Raw genomic sequence first — 15,230 nt, forward strand, 5'->3', positions numbered from 1 at the left:
TCAGACGGCAATACACTTACATACGCTTCTTCATTCTGGCTGTGAAGCAAGAGGTCATTGACCAGGACAGATGGGCAAATCGGACCGGCAATGATATCAGATACACTCGTCGTCTGACTACCGCAACGCGGTAAGCGGTCCTCTCAATTCTGGCCTCTTTTGTGGGCCCCACCTTAACATACACACGAAGTGGGATACTTCAACAGTGATGCAGGAACGGACCATCAGAGGAGCATCGCCCTCGCGGAGATAGGGTTTCCATCACCCAAGTACTATGTTGGTCTGGCAAGTGGGTACTGAGAGAATGACGTCTGGCCTCTAGGGTTAAGGAGGGGAATTACTTTGGTATTGATGGAGAATGGAGCCAGCACGGAACAACGCATACATGATACAATTAACACAATAATCTTACATACAAGCCACCATAAACTCCAATCACGACCCGCAATCCTACTTTGCCTTATTGGCGCCAAAGTCCTTCGGCACCTCAGGCCCCCATATGGACAATGGCCCGACAGGTTCTCTCCGGGTCGGATTGTCCTCGTTTACCACGTCCCCGTCCGCGTAATGCTCGATCTTGAACCCACTGCTGTCATACCAATAGTCAAAGATTTGACTGCCCAGGATATGACGCCCCACTCCCCAAACCGACTTCCACCCTTTCTTGGCAAGGTACCGATGACCCATCAGCTGCTCGTCAAAGTCAGCCACCTCGAACGAGCTGTGGTGGAGGTAGGTCTCGCGGACGTTCGGAGGCGCACGCTGCAGGAACAGACTGTGGTGGTCCGAGTACTCCGCGCCCAGGTCCAGATGCATGAAGGTCAGGACGTCGACGTCCGGGAACTGCGGGAGATTGAGGATGTCCGAGTGCACGAAGTTGAAGTTGGAGGTGTAGAAGTCCAGCTCGGTGTCGAATTCTCGACACACGTAGCCGTAGTGGCCGAGCTTGTGCACGAGCGCGGGGGCCTCGCGGTACCGCTGGAACTGGCCTAGCCGTTTCTTCTTGAAGGGGGTGTTGTACGGCCCTTGTGACTCGTGCGTCTCGGAGGGGGGCTGCTCCGTCTCGGTGTCTACGCTGCGCTCGGTCTGCCCGTGCACGACGTGGAAGAAGGTCCCGTTGGGCCGGGCGAAGGTGATCATCTTGCCTCCGCCGGGCGCCTCGTCGAGGTCCTTTAGTACGGCGCCCGGGAGCGCTGCGGCCTTGTTGAAGTTGTCCTCGTCCTTGGCTACCCAGGCGCCACCCAGGAACCGTGATCGGCCGGTCCGGCTCTGCGACGCCACGTAGACGTATGGGTCCTTGCCATAACCGCGGTAGTAGATGGTGTTTCCCTTACGCTCTGCTGGTACGAAGCCGAAGTCCTTGGCGAACAGGTCAAATTTGTTCAGATCTTTGTGTTCGAAGTAGACATGTGCGATGCGAGATAGTTGGACTTTGGACGGGTTGTTGGTCACCGTAGGGATTGAGGATGGTGGAAGGATCCAGTCCTGCCATGATTTAGGCAGATAGGCAATCACATCAAGGATAAATAGAGACATTTTGCTCTCAGGGATTGCGATCGCAACTGTTGCTTCTTTTGCCAATGTCTTCTGATGTTTGTGCGTGGTAGATGTGATCTAAGCTGTGCTTTGTATTTATTCCATCACTGCTAGACCAAAGTTGCATAAGACTGATGATATGTATCAGAAGGAAGTTTCTTCGTTCCAGAATATATCAGGCAGGGTGGGACAATTAAACCTGTTAGCCTCGCCATCTTATGTGTTCCCGCGGGAGAATTACCAACTGTCGGACATCAAGACTCGCCGCGGCATAATTTCGGAAAGTCACCATCTACGGTCTACCTATACGCATGCTGTGATTAACTGTCTAAGCCTATTGTTGACCTGCACAAATATTCGTGTGCTTCTAGTAATATACTCAACCCAACATTCACCTCTCCTCCTTTTGCATTGCCATGTCTCCAATGAATACCGACGTGGTTATTGTCGGCGGTGGCCCGTCAGGCCTGACTCTAGGGCTTTCTTTAGCAAGGTACGAAATCAAGGTAAGTAGATATATTGTACTATTGAGATCGTTGAGGAAGATCAAACTGACCGCTTCTAAGTCGGTCATTCTTGAGAAAGAAGATGATATCACGCATGACCCCCGAGGAGTTGTACTCACGGGGGATGCTCTTCGGAGCTTATGGACCCTAGGACTGGGAAAACATGTCTCCTCCATAGGGCAGGGTAGGTGCTATATCTCCAGGCCGTCCGTCATGTTTAATATCAGGAGCTGACGGTTTGTCTACCCGGTAGAGCTACGGTCCGTCAATTTTCACACGACTTCCCCTCAGAATGAACCTTTCTTTACGATCGAGCTTGACTCGGACATGATGGAACACGGTCTGCCGAGTACCATCCTGCAGAGCCAACCGCGACTGGGTAAGTTATCCTTCCTTCGCAATCAACCTGCTGAATCTCACACGGAAGATCTACGTCCGATCAAATCTGATTGTGCACAGAGTATTTCCTCCGGCAATTGGTAGCTTCTTCGAAATATTGCACCCTCCAATCAGCCTGTGAAGTTGTCGGGCGCGACGAGCACGCAAACGGAGTGACGGTGCACTACCTCGATAGCGACCAAACACCGCGCCAGATCCAGGCCGCGTGGCTGGTCGGGGCGGATGGGAAAAGAGGCATCGTCCGCAAACATTTCCTCGAGCCGTCCGCGGGTGTCCGTCAGGAAACCGGGATCTTCGAGTACGAAGGCACCTGGATAGCAGCCAATCTCAAAATCACCCTCCCGACGCCGCAAAGCCACCCCGAGCTTGCTCTCTGGGCGGCTGGACATGACCCGAAGTCAGTATACGACCTCTTCTGGCCGGCAGACTGGCACTTTTGTCGGCCCCCCGGGAAGCCCGTGGCCTGTGGCCGCTTTGGTCCGCATTCGGATCGATTGTGGCGTCATGAATTTGCTGTCCCCGAGTGGGACGACTCCATGGATGCCAGTGCCATGTTCTGGGAGCATCTGACCCCGCTCATCACCCGGAGGATCCAGCCGCTTCACGGCGGCTGCCCCGTTGAGGTAACTTTTCCCCGGGATTGTATTGAGGTGCTTCGTTGCCGCCCGTTCCGCTTCAGTCACCGGGTGGTTAATAAATGGTTCGCTGAGCGGACTGTTTTGATTGGGGACGCGGCGCACGTCTTCCCGCCTTTCGGTGGGCAAGGGGTGGCATGTGGTGTTCAGGACGCGGCCGGACTAGCCTGGCGACTGGCGATTCTCACCAAGGTTGGCTCCCTAGCGCACTCTCGGACTCTGCGAGAGGGTCTTCTTCAGGCATGGGCGGATGAACGTCGAATGGGCATTGACAATTCGGCCCGACTGACCCGGCAGAATGGCGAGTTATGCAACAAAGAAGCTTCATGGACGGGATCGGTGCAGCTCGCGTGTCTGAGAGTTGTTCAGGGCTTCCTCGGGGCTCTGGGTATGCGTCTCGGGCCGTTTGAGGCTGACAGCCAGGGGTACCGCGGCTGTGGGCGAGGGGGCTTTGCTGCCGAGAATGGCGGAGGGATCAAGCTGGGCCAGGTCTACGTGCAAACACGTCTCCCAGATAGCCCGACCCCGATGATTGAGCTGTCTGACCAGGCGCTGCGGCGGGTCCCTACCGTCTTGACTCTTCTTGTCATCACACCCGGCCAGTCCTCTGAAACAGAACAGGAACTGGTCGCTCTGCTTCGGGTCCTTCGACAATCCGGAATAGATCCTGCTGCACTATCGGAGCGGTCGATTGTGCAGTTCAATCCTTCCGACTCTTCAGATCACATCTCCGGTGTGAGTCAGTGGCCGGTTTGTCATGTAGCCCCTGCGGATCTTCTTGTTGGGTTCCCCGTGCGCCCAGGATACAGCTCCCTCCAGTTCATGCATCGTCTTGGCGACTCTCGCGCTCGCTATGTGATTCTCCGGCCTGATAATATCGTCATTGCCAGGGGTAGAGACCTACTTGACCTGAAGAGTAGCTTGGACAAGCTGGAAAGGAGTCTTTCTTGAGAACTGATTGATTTGAACTTGCAAATTTCCCTGCTATTGCCACTGCCTGCTCTTTTGTCTAAGTTCATCATTTTGTACATTATCTGAAAAGTCTGAGATCACAAGAGACAAATAAATATGTTGGCTGTGCTTTCCCCAACCTTGAGACTATTTCACATTTCATTGAAGCTCTGACATACGCAGGGCCAGATACTACAGAGCTACAGAGTGAGCAGGCTACAACGCCTCAGCCAGGTCCCTAGTTCATACCACTACCAGCTGTCCACAGTAGCAATAGGTCTAGCAAACGGGAGTTCTCTTTATTACATGACGATAGCAGAATACACGGATTTCGGGACAGAGGAGATACAGCGAATTGAGGACTGCCTTGTGCTAACACTTATATTAGCCACAGACTGAACCTATACCACAGTTTAGACTTGATCAATCTCCACGCAAGGGTCCTGGTCATCTCGTAAGAGGAAGCATAGTCAGTACAAGCGTCTGCCATTCCGGAGCAAATAGCCCCGGTGATCGTTGACAGTCTTCAAACAAGACAGAAGGTCATCTCACAGCATATTGTCCTGGCCCTCTTCGAACGCGATCTGGTTTCTTAGAACTCCGAGACCGGTAATCTCAATTTCGACCGAATCTGTATCCTTGAGAAATTGGCGAGGGGTCTGGAATGCGCCCACCCCAGCGGGAGTCCCTGTCATAACAATCGTGTACGCGGGAATCGTAGTGCCTATAACGCAGAAGGATGGAAACAACAATTATCAAGCCATTCCGGTCATAGTCTTCAAGCAAGAGTCATCCATGAAACACTTACCCTGTGACATCCAACTGAGAATCCTCGCAGGATCACAGATCATGTCCGTGCTGAGGTGACAGTCTTGCTTGACTTGCCCGTTCACGCGCGTTACCAACCGGGCTGTCTTCTCAACCTCCTGCCAGACGGACGGATGGACCAGCACCGGCCCAACTGGCCCGAATCTATCAAAGGCCTTGGCGTAGAAGAACTGTCCGCCGGACTGCTCGGGGAGCTGGAAGAAGCGGCAGGACAGGTCATTGCCGATGGTATAACCCAGAATACATGAGGATGCCTCTTCAACGGTGAGGTCGCGACACTCGCGCGAGGTCACAAAACAGAGCTCTCCCTAATATCCGCGATTGTGGAATGATCAGACTTATTTCCGGACAGTACCTGCAGCACTGGAAGAGGCTTCGCAATCAGAAGAGGACATCACTCACCTCCCAGTCCGGTAAATGAGACGCGCAGAACCGGTTCATCGCGATCGTCTCGTCGGGACCTGCCAGAGCAGCAGCGGGCTTTGTCCACACCGGGGGATTCGCAGGGACATTGAGCTGATTTTCTTGTGAGGCTGTGTCTAGAATCTTGTACGGTGAGGAACTTACATTTGCTTCCTTTGCATGACTCTTATAATTAAGCCCGACGCAATAGATCGGCAGATCGTGTGCAGGGACAGGAGGAAGGAGCTGCATGTCGATGTGAGACTACATTCAGGCGGGAAGGTCATTCTTGTGGGAGAGGGCTTGCAGTACCTTGGCAATAGAGGTAATTGAGCCATTCTGCGTCCCCTTCAGGTCCTCGAATGATCGATATGCGTTGATTTGTGCCCCGATGACGGGCTTCGTGGAATCGACATCGGCAAAGAATCTCTCTCCCTTCTCATCTGCGAAGTGGATCAGATATTTGAACTCGGCCATTTTCAGTTGTCTGCTTCTTTGGTCGTTTCCGTTGTTGAGCTGAACTTTTCTTGAGCAATTTGGGGCCGTGTTTGAGTGCGCAGGGAACGCAGGAGATCTGTGGACGGAAACAAGGTCTTGTGCAAGAGTGGAAACATGAGATGCTAGCGCTTCAGGCGAACTCGGCGTCTACTAATGTAGATGGGTACTATTTTCTCTCGGTTCCTGATCATGATGTTCCGTGCCCCAGTGCATAAGGTTGAGATTCTCCCGCGGAGGATCTTCGGCGGGGACTTCAAACCAACAAATAGTGACATTATCAGAGAATCAGTACTCCCGGATATCAGTTTTATAGTTTTCTCATTGGCTACAATGAAGAGAGCAAGTTTCGCCTAGTCAATCCACAGCCATGCAATCATAAGCCGGTATAACCGTCGTTTCAAGAACTACACCTTGCACATTGGTCCTAAGGACGAGAACACGGTAACACCGACTATTGCTTGCATCGCGCTTAGGATTTCCATGTGGACAGCGTCATGAGAATACAACTCCAACTCCGCGGTACTGCTGTTTGGCAAAGCGATACTCTATACCCGACTACCGGGTGTCTCATTCCATTCCCCTCCAGCTCATCGACTTTCCTGCGTATTCATGCGGCGAGCCAGAAACATCCAGCTGGTCCTCAATATCCATCAGACGGTTATATTTGGCAACCCGCTCTCCTCGACATGGACTACCGGATTTCAAATGTCCAGCGGATAATGCGACGGTCAGATCAGCAATGAAGTCGTCTGTTGTCTCACCCGAGCGATGCGAGACAAAAACGCGCCAACCATAGTTGAATGCCCTTCGGGCCCTACAATGCAGTTAACATGGATAATGCGCTATGACGGATGGAGGAGTGGAGGTTAATGAAAGCGTACGCTTCTAGCGACTCCGTTATGGCGCCAATCTGGTTAATCTTCAGCAGTAACGAATTGCACGCGTTGTTTTCTTTGGCGATTTCCATTCGCTCAGGATTTGTCGCCAACAGGTCATCTCCAACCAATTCAATACGACAATTCTGGTTGAATGTTCTCCAGGCCGCCCAGTCGTCTTCTGCGAATGGGTCTTCCAGAAGGATGATCGGATACCTATCCAGCAACGACCGATATAAATCGCTGAGTGTTGCCGCAGACAACTGGCACTGTTTCTTACTCTTGAACCCCAAGTCGTATGCCCCTCGGATATGGAATTCAGAAGCGGCGGGATCAATTGCGAATTTGATCTTTCCCTCATGGCCTGCTCTCTTCACCGCAACCATCAGAAGGTCCAGGGCCTCTGTGGGTTCAGTAATCGGTGGCGCAAATCCGCCCTCGTCCCCGACACCAATAGCTAAAGCAATTCATTAGAAGCCACTACTCAATATGTAAATAGTAACCCTACCGGACGCGCCATGCTTCTCCGTGATCACAGATTTTAGAGCTTGGTAAACCTCGCTACCGAGCTGAACTGCGTGAGTCAACGATTTGGCCCCGACTGGGGCAACCATAAATTCTTGGAAGGCCATGGAATTTCCAGAATGTTTGCCGCCATTGAGCACATTGAAGAAAGGCACAGGAAGTACGTATGGCCCAGTTATTCCCGCCTGTGCCCTCAGAAACTCATACAGTGGAATTCCCTGGCACACAAATAAGTCTCGTCCTGGTCTGGGGAAGAAGAATACCACCGACCTTCGCTGCAGCTCCGGCCCTTGCACAAGCCATGCTAACGCCCAGGATGGCATTCGCCCCAAGCCTACTTTTGTTCTTGCTCCCATCCAGCTGGATCATAAAACGGTCGATCTTCTCCAGATCATTTCTGACGTCAAATTGCTGCTTGATCAGCGCTGGGCCAATGACCTTCTCCACGTTCGTGACAGCCTGGTGGACGCTCTTGCCGCCGTAATCATCTGCGTTACCATCACGTAGCTCGTGGGCTTCGTAGTCCCCGACAGATGCACCCGATGGGACTATTGCGCTGAAGGTCCCTAATTTTGACATTATGAACCATACAGCAACAAGGCCAATTAGAGTACTCTACCAGCTCCCGTCGTCACAGACACCTTGACGGTAGGCTTTCCTCTCGAATCAAGCCTTTGGGATGCGGTGACTCCTGAGATATGCGCGCTGCGATGGTCTGCCATTCTCACCACTTAGCGCCGGACTGTAACTGTATATATGTGTTAGATGTCAACGTCGGGATTTGAGAATACTTCCAACAAAAAGATGATTAAGAAGAATGCATACTGATCATGAGCTGCTAGCCGTGCCGGGACGTGCCTAATAATAATTAGCCAATATGCTACGTCATTATGAAGGGTTTCCACAAAATATGACATGGCAATATGAACACACGTTGTGCCGGATAAGACGGTACAGGACTCATACAATTCAACTTATGCCAGAATGCTTTGGAAGACCTCAGCAAGAGCTGTGCCTGCAGGCTCACTGTATTATTGACTCATGGTACGAGGCCCTTTGATTGGGGCCTTGTCCTTCTGAAAACAATCTCACTGACATTTGCTCCCATCAACCCAGGCCTCAATGGAATGGGTAAACTGATACCATACACAATTTTATATAATCTAGCACATACAACCACAGGGTGTGGAAAACAGGGCTTCCCATCTACTTAGCTGCACTTAAGCCACACGCTGGCTGGTTAGTAGTTAGGTGGGTGACCACTAGCAAATCCCAGCTATTGTATATCCATGGTCCAAGTTGATGGGCCTAATGCCTGACGCCATTTTCGGCTATCTTTCTACCGACACTAAGATCACAGAACGAATGTCTCCCGGGCATTGGGGGCGAATATTTCCTCCGCCTTTAACCGTCTCGGTGACAGTCCTTGCCGGTGATGATACTCCAAGAATTTGTCGATGACGTGCTTGTTGACCTGGAACCCATCCTGCCACCATCGCGCCTTTTCGCCCATTAGCGCTTGGGTCTCTATGACATGATCTTCCAGCCATGGTAAGATATATCTGAGCGCCGACCTATCTTGAATGGATTCATACGCCACATCGAGACTCAGCGCGAAAGCTTTGGTTAGACTTTTCGCAATCCACGGATTTTTCTCATATACATCCCGTTTGAGAGCGACCACATGCATAATGGGAAAGAGTTGAGTCTTCCGAAAATATTCTGCTTCCACCTCCTTGAAGTTGGAAAACAGTCGTCCAACATTTTCAGATGTTTCGAGAGATGACGGCTTGCTAGCACTAAAGACCGCGTCGAGCTCACCATTAGCAAGCATGTCCGAGAGGTTTTGCTCCTTGCTAATTGCGGCCACTTTTATATCCGGAAGTAGGGAGTGCGGGATCTTGCTGATTCTTTCCTGGTCACTTCTTTCGATGGCGCCCACGTAAAATTGCACTTGGCTCGGAGGAACCCCATAATATTCTTCGAGGATCCCCCGCTGCCACACTGCCGCGGTCACTATCATGCCATGTGAGTAGGTTTCCTTTAGATGTATGTTGTCTGGGTGCCTACTTTGGTATTCAGGAACCCCAATCTTTTTACCTGCCAGATCTTGAGGTTTCGAAATGCCCGCATTTTTGTTGATATACATGGACTGCTGCCGAAAGAATCGAGAGGGAAAGACCGGCAAGGCGATGAAAGGAGGTTTCTCTTGATGTAGTGTCATGATATATGAGGACAAAGACAGTTCAGAGAGATCAAACTCCCGAAAACGTAATTGACGGAAGAACCTGCAATTGGGATCTTGGATTAGCTATGTGGGGACCGTGATTGAAGAAAATCCAAGTACAATATCTTGAAAGTGTCCTCACGTTTCTTCCACACGCAGATTCAGAAAATTGAGCTCAATACCTTCCGCGCGAACCCGGCCATCTTCTATCGCTTTCATGCGATCATAGTCCCAACAGGCGAAGGACAATTCCAGAACCATCTTGTTGATCTGAACACAGTAGTACAGCGTTGAAACATCTGATACCACAAATCGGAAAAGCAAGGTAAGACAAGCCTAATATATATGTTCAAGACGGACCTGGGGCCATCTAGTGATGCAACGGGAATAGCAGAAGAATTCACCCTGTCTAATGTTGTGGAATATTGACATTTACAGCCAATTCATCGGCTAGTATAAAGTACGCACTAGCCGAACCGCGGAGTCAAAACTCTAAACATCTCATATGATCATATCGCGGAGTTGTTGTTGACGCTTGTCAATGCCGCGGGACTAGGATAATTCAGCCATAGATAGGCGTATATTCAGTGATTGCGAAAAGTATTGAAGATTGAAGACAAGTGCCGCTTATCGGCACGATGTAAGCCAGACTTGGAAGAGAATCGGGCCTGTTTCTAAACAACCCAACCCTTCGACTATTGGCACAGCTACCTGAGGCATTGCTTTCCTGTTTGTTTAGGGTCGGAGCGCCTCCTTGTCTGTTTTCCCCCTTCTAGGTTGACTACTGCCGCTTTGCCTTTCTCTACATCTATCTCAATCTCTCGATAGTTACACAATACAAATTTTCTCTCTATATATTCTCTATAGATGCTACCTTACTTTGCTTCTCTCGAGAGTGTTGATCCTATTATCAACAAAGATCAGCGGTGATTTTAGCATCTTCCTACCGAGCAACCCAGAACTCACTTAGCCTTGCTACACATTTAAATTCTAGTAATAGGTTAGTATTATATAGAAATCTAAAGGATTAGGCCTTGACGTAGGCAAGTTGCTAGATAGGGATGAAGGATTGTCTTGATCCTTCTATTTGTTTTATGTTAGCTCAATTTCATAATAGCATGATTTGCATCACTCTATGAGCCCCATCACAGCCAAAGTAAATCAAGCCGACTCCACATTGTCACCAACCATAAGTTTCATCCCAAACGCAGTTGGGGGGACCACTGAGAAGTCGTAATATTCATATTTAGGCCTCCCTCCCGAGTATGGAATTCCTTCCTTTTCCAACCTCAGTTCCCAGCGTGTTATAAGCTTGGCCAGCATGAGCTTCATAAGATTCACAGCGAAGAATCGGCCTGGACAAGCTTGGCTGCCGAGACCAAACCCGAGGGAATCCTCTGTGGCCATTCCCATCTTAAACGTACTTTCTCCGGCTTTGTTATTCTCACGAATACGGGTGAAGCGGTGTCCGTCAAATTCATTAGAGTCAGCACCAAAAGTATCTGGATCAGTTGCGATGGCAGCGGTCGCGGCGGTTGTCATGGTGCCGATAGGAAGCCGGGTTCCGGACACCTTGAAGGTGTACTCCTGAGTTACAACTCGGTTCATGGTCACTGCGTTATACGTGTTAAAAGGTTGGAAACTGCATTTGGATTCAGGGTAGCGGACTTACATAGGAATACCGGGGTGAGCCTTTGACTTTCTTTCAGGAAACAATCCAGTTGGACCAGTGCGTCCATGTTGACAGATCCGTTCGGCAAAGTAGCTTGTGCTGCTTCTTGACGTAGTTCCTCAAGATAATGAGGCTGGGACAACATGTCTATGAGAGCGATACTGATTGTCTTTGCTGATGTATGGATCGATGCAATGATGGTTCGCATCATGGTCTCGGAGAAATCGTCCAGAGTAACATCGTCGGGAGCTCCTCCCCATAACCATTCGTACCCGAACAGGCCCTTTCGGTATTTGGCTTTTTCACCAGCTCCAAGCGCGTCTTGTCGCTTGAGCTCTTCATACATGGGCCTCAGCTGTGCCTTGACGTATTCCTTGCTCTGTCGTAGTCTCCTCACACTTGGGATCAGTGGAGAAATCATGGCAGCAAGGGATGGGGGCCATGCCCGCACGTCATCTGCAGATTTGTATCGATTCACTGCAAAATCGATCGTTTGGGCCATCCATTCCGGGTCTGATGCGAGCTTTTCACCGACGAGCAAGGAGTTCGTGACGTTTGCTATGGCAGGGACGAAGAACTCCATGAATTTGATGGTTGCCACTCCACTGTTTGGTTCACTGGGTAAATGCGAGTGGAAGTACTGATCGATTCTCCGCTCCAGCTGTTTTGTGATATCGCCCAGGTTCTGATGGATACCCACCCGAAGAGCCTTTCCAGACCACGGACCTCGTTTAGGGGCACCAGTGTAGTCTTGAGCAAAGATAACGTCAGAGGCCTTCGCCCAGCTGAAGATGTTGTTCGATAGGTGCTTCATCTCCTCTAGGTGGTCCTTGGGAAGGACGACGCGATACTTCACGGAGTATCCCCCAATCGGAATGGGGACTTTGAAAGCTCGGCCCTGTTTGTTGTATCGGCGATAACCTGACTCTAAAAGATCCTTGAGCTCGCTGATGTACCGAGGCCTCGTATTGTTCCCATCCGGGAAGGCGTGGGTGGGTATATGATCAAGGATATGGGACTTGTGCCATCTTTGATACAGTTGGCGGAAAATAAATGTGAGCAGAATAGCTGCTGCGCCAAGAGTGAGAGCATAAATGTTCATGTTGGGAAAGATGAACGAGGAATTTTGTGATATTGGAAATAAAGATGTCTTGCCAAGCGTAGTGAGAGATAAAGGAATCAAGCTGCAGGCTGTGAAACATAAAGGTTGGAGCACTTAGTTCTGCGTTTATAGTACGTACAAACTGATGCATGAAATTTCGCAGCTTGTCCTAAGACAGTCTGCAGATCATGACATAGACTCCGTGGCTCACTTTGTAGACTCCGCGGTTCAACTGCCGTCCCGCTGGATCAGGGCCGGATCGCCCAGGCCCGCTATATCTCATAAGGAACACCCGGTGGCGGATAACGAAAGTCAATGGCATGTGGACTTATCGCTGTAACTCCGCGGCTTGTTGTTAACTATCGGGCGGGATGATTAGTTTATCTGGGGGGTAATATATCTGTGGGGTAGTTTTCTCTATACCTACCCCAGATATTATCATCCTCACTTTATATTCGTGACTATTCTTATGACTTGTCTGCGGGGAGCTAGGAGTATTCCTAGATTTCAACTCTCCGGTCCCAGTCCAGATAACCACCCCGCAACACAAGACTACGTTTCCTCCCTCGGATCAAGAGATTCGGATCATGACAGAGATGGACGTGCCCGATGTAGAATGCAAACCAGTTGCTGAAATGGATGAATATGCCCCTGAGGATAGTGGAACGTTGCGGCTCGATAGCCAGGGTTATCCATTGCGCCCACAACCCTCTGATGATCCTCTAGGTGAGGACACCGCTCTCTTTTGATAAGTCCCTTCACGCATTTGTGTGTATTGACAAAGAGAAAAAGACCCCTTGAACTGGTCGTTTTATATGAAGCTCCTCGTGCTCCTTCAGGTCGCCTTTCTCGGGTTCCTCGGTCCATTTTCCCAGGGCACCATTGTGGGTGATATCCGTCGCTTTATCGGACATCACTTCAGCTTGGGCAATGCTAATCGTGTTTTCTCTTCGTAAGAATGCTGCTTTCGTCCCACTTGCTCTGGATCTTGGAGTCTCGGTCACTGAGGCCTCTTATACAACAACAATCGCCATCCTATTTGCCGGGTTTACTCCCCTGATATACGCTCCGCTATCAAACGTCTACGGACGTCGACCTGTCTATTTGGTGAGTACTGCAATCGGGACGGCTGCCAACGCTGCCTGTGCTGTCTGTCACTCGTGGAGTTACCTTTTGGTTGCACGCGCTTTTGTGGGAATTGGCACATCGGTTGGCATGGGAGTTGGTGCATCAATTGTTGCAGATCTGTATTTTATGCATGAGCGGGGATTGTAAGTGCCCTTGTACAATTAAGTTCCTTCTGTGCTCACTTTTGCCAGGTACATGGGGATATACGTGGTCTTGTAAGTCACGAAGGTCACGAAGGCGAGCATGGTTCTAAGCTAATGATAGGACAGTGTTACCAATGGAGCACACCTTGCAGCAATCATTGGCGGCCTTGTAGCCGATGATCTTGGCTGGCGTTGGTGTTACTGGGTCCCAACAATCACTCTTGGGGCGACTTGGATTTTCAATATCTTCTTCCTGCCAGAGACTCTATATCTCCGAGATCCAGCAACAGGCGCCTCTTACACCAGAACAAAATCCTGGGTCCAGCTCCTTACGCTCAAACAAGCCCCAATCACAGGGAAGCTCAAATTTCGGGACTTTACTCATTGCTTCATTATGTTGAAATATCCATCGGTGCTTTTGTGCACACTCTATTACAGTATTGCATTTGGCGCAGGTACAGTTCTGTTTGCTGTCACCGGAGCTGCAACATTTGAGCACTCCTACGGGTTTAACACCATTCAGGTTGGTCTGGCCATTGGTCTACCCACAACGATTGGTTCTATTCTCGGAGAATTCATGGCTGGATCAATCAGCGACAGAGCTCTTCGCCATGCTAACCGCCGTCATGGTGGCTCAGCAGATTCTGAATCAAGGCTCCGAGCAACTTTGCCTGGGGCATTTCTTCTTCCTGTCGGTGTCGTCATAGAGGGCGTTTGTTTGCAATATAAAACTCATTGGGCGGGACCTATGATGGGCATCGGCATTGCAGCTTTCGGGCTTCAGATCGTCTCTACACCGATTTTCGCCTATCTCACCGATTGCTACAAGCCACAGTCAACTGAGCTCTCTACACTCCTTAACTTTGGTCGTTTATTGTTTTCTTTCACTCTTGGATTTTACATGGTAAATGATCCTCCTTATCGCAACATGATGACAACTAACTTCCAACCCAGCTTCCTTTTGCTTCAAGCACAACCTTCGGAATCGCCTGGGGAGTCATTGCAGCAATTAACTTTGCTTCGTTTTCTGGTATTCTTCTTCTGATGTGGAAAGGTCCTACATGGAGACGGAAATTGGCATCTCCCGACTTCGACAGAGGCCTATGAATATGTCTACTCTTCGAATATGTCCGTTTAAGATCATTCGATCTACTACATTTTCATATGTCTCACAAGTGTGTTGCTCTCCCCTCTCTCTCTGTAGCAATAATGATCTCGCAGTGAAATCATAAATGGATCAACTACATATACTATCGCGTGAATACACAAAGCCGGAGAATGAGATCGGCGACCTATTTACCGACAAATATGATAGACAACCTTTAATTATGTACTTCTGTAGGGCCTCAGATCTGGGTAGCGAAGGGGGAATTGGGAACCGAACACATCGCTTGCAGTGCAAGATAACAGGGAGACTTGAGTGGGTATGTGCACGCTTTGGCAGCGAGTATCACCTATTATGGCCAATTCAGGTTGGACGGCTCTTGGCAGCTGTAACAACATAATAATAAGAACGATCTGTCCCCAGTATGAAGAAGAGGATAATAAAGTGTTTCTATCTTGCATCGGAACGAATGGAGGCGGCCAAAACGAGGCAGCTGCCATTAAAAGAACCGGTGGCTCGATAATCATAGTATAAATGTTGCCGAGAACTGATCTGAGCGGAAGGAACTCTCGAGTAACGCATCGCCGGATAACCAATCACCAAGGTCAAAGGTTTCATAATTCAGTATATTGTCTGCCTCTGAAAAATTCAGTGGCATTTGGGATGTCTCACTGAAACTGCACGGTTGCCTTTCACAT

General features: G+C 49.9%; 6 protein-coding genes across 6 annotated transcripts; 2 read left to right on the plus strand and 4 right to left on the minus strand.

Annotated features, from left to right (window-relative positions):
* Nucleotides 1-450: 450 nt before the first annotated feature.
* Nucleotides 451-1,536, minus strand: CDV56_104053 (2,4,5-trihydroxytoluene oxygenase; the record flags this gene model as incomplete). The annotated part of the gene is made up of 1 exon (XM_026757672.1): nucleotides 451-1,536. The coding sequence occupies one exon, from the start codon at nucleotides 1,534-1,536 to the stop codon at nucleotides 451-453; it is 1,086 nt and encodes a 361-aa protein (XP_026612752.1).
* Nucleotides 1,537-1,952: 416 nt separating this feature from the next.
* On the plus strand, nucleotides 1,953-4,027 carry CDV56_104217 (putative monooxygenase; the record flags this gene model as incomplete). Its single annotated transcript, XM_026757836.1, has 4 exons — nucleotides 1,953-2,042; nucleotides 2,103-2,226; nucleotides 2,296-2,421; nucleotides 2,502-4,027. 4 exons carry the CDS (start codon nucleotides 1,953-1,955, stop codon nucleotides 4,025-4,027), a joined length of 1,866 nt encoding a protein of 621 aa, XP_026612753.1.
* Nucleotides 4,028-4,575: 548 nt separating this feature from the next.
* On the minus strand, nucleotides 4,576-5,734 carry CDV56_104464 (fumarylacetoacetate hydrolase family protein; the record flags this gene model as incomplete). Its single annotated transcript, XM_026758083.1, has 5 exons — nucleotides 4,576-4,751; nucleotides 4,836-5,163; nucleotides 5,258-5,371; nucleotides 5,423-5,521; nucleotides 5,570-5,734. The coding sequence occupies 5 exons, from the start codon at nucleotides 5,732-5,734 to the stop codon at nucleotides 4,576-4,578; spliced, it is 882 nt and encodes a 293-aa protein (XP_026612754.1).
* Nucleotides 5,735-6,322: 588 nt separating this feature from the next.
* Nucleotides 6,323-7,877, minus strand: CDV56_104625 (enolase; the record flags this gene model as incomplete). The annotated part of the gene is made up of 5 exons (XM_026758244.1): nucleotides 6,323-6,569; nucleotides 6,637-7,087; nucleotides 7,139-7,373; nucleotides 7,426-7,721; nucleotides 7,775-7,877. The coding sequence occupies 5 exons, from the start codon at nucleotides 7,875-7,877 to the stop codon at nucleotides 6,323-6,325; spliced, it is 1,332 nt and encodes a 443-aa protein (XP_026612755.1).
* A 632-nt stretch (nucleotides 7,878-8,509) lies between these two features.
* Nucleotides 8,510-12,156, minus strand: CDV56_104808 (uncharacterized protein; the record flags this gene model as incomplete). Its single annotated transcript, XM_026758427.1, has 5 exons — nucleotides 8,510-9,171; nucleotides 9,226-9,443; nucleotides 9,525-9,652; nucleotides 10,571-10,995; nucleotides 11,055-12,156. 5 exons carry the CDS (start codon nucleotides 12,154-12,156, stop codon nucleotides 8,510-8,512), a joined length of 2,535 nt encoding a protein of 844 aa, XP_026612756.1.
* A 587-nt stretch (nucleotides 12,157-12,743) lies between these two features.
* CDV56_105137 (uncharacterized protein) lies at nucleotides 12,744-14,534 on the plus strand (the record flags this gene model as incomplete). The annotated part of the gene is made up of 6 exons (XM_026758756.1): nucleotides 12,744-12,882; nucleotides 12,949-13,040; nucleotides 13,114-13,427; nucleotides 13,476-13,499; nucleotides 13,554-14,331; nucleotides 14,382-14,534. The coding sequence occupies 6 exons, from the start codon at nucleotides 12,744-12,746 to the stop codon at nucleotides 14,532-14,534; spliced, it is 1,500 nt and encodes a 499-aa protein (XP_026612757.1).
* Between the last annotated feature and the right edge of the window lie 696 nt (nucleotides 14,535-15,230).

This window comes from Aspergillus thermomutatus (assembly GCF_002237265.1).
Source record: "Aspergillus thermomutatus strain HMR AF 39 chromosome Unknown NODE_157, whole genome shotgun sequence".
Lineage (NCBI taxonomy): Eukaryota > Fungi > Ascomycota > Eurotiomycetes > Eurotiales > Aspergillaceae > Aspergillus > Aspergillus thermomutatus.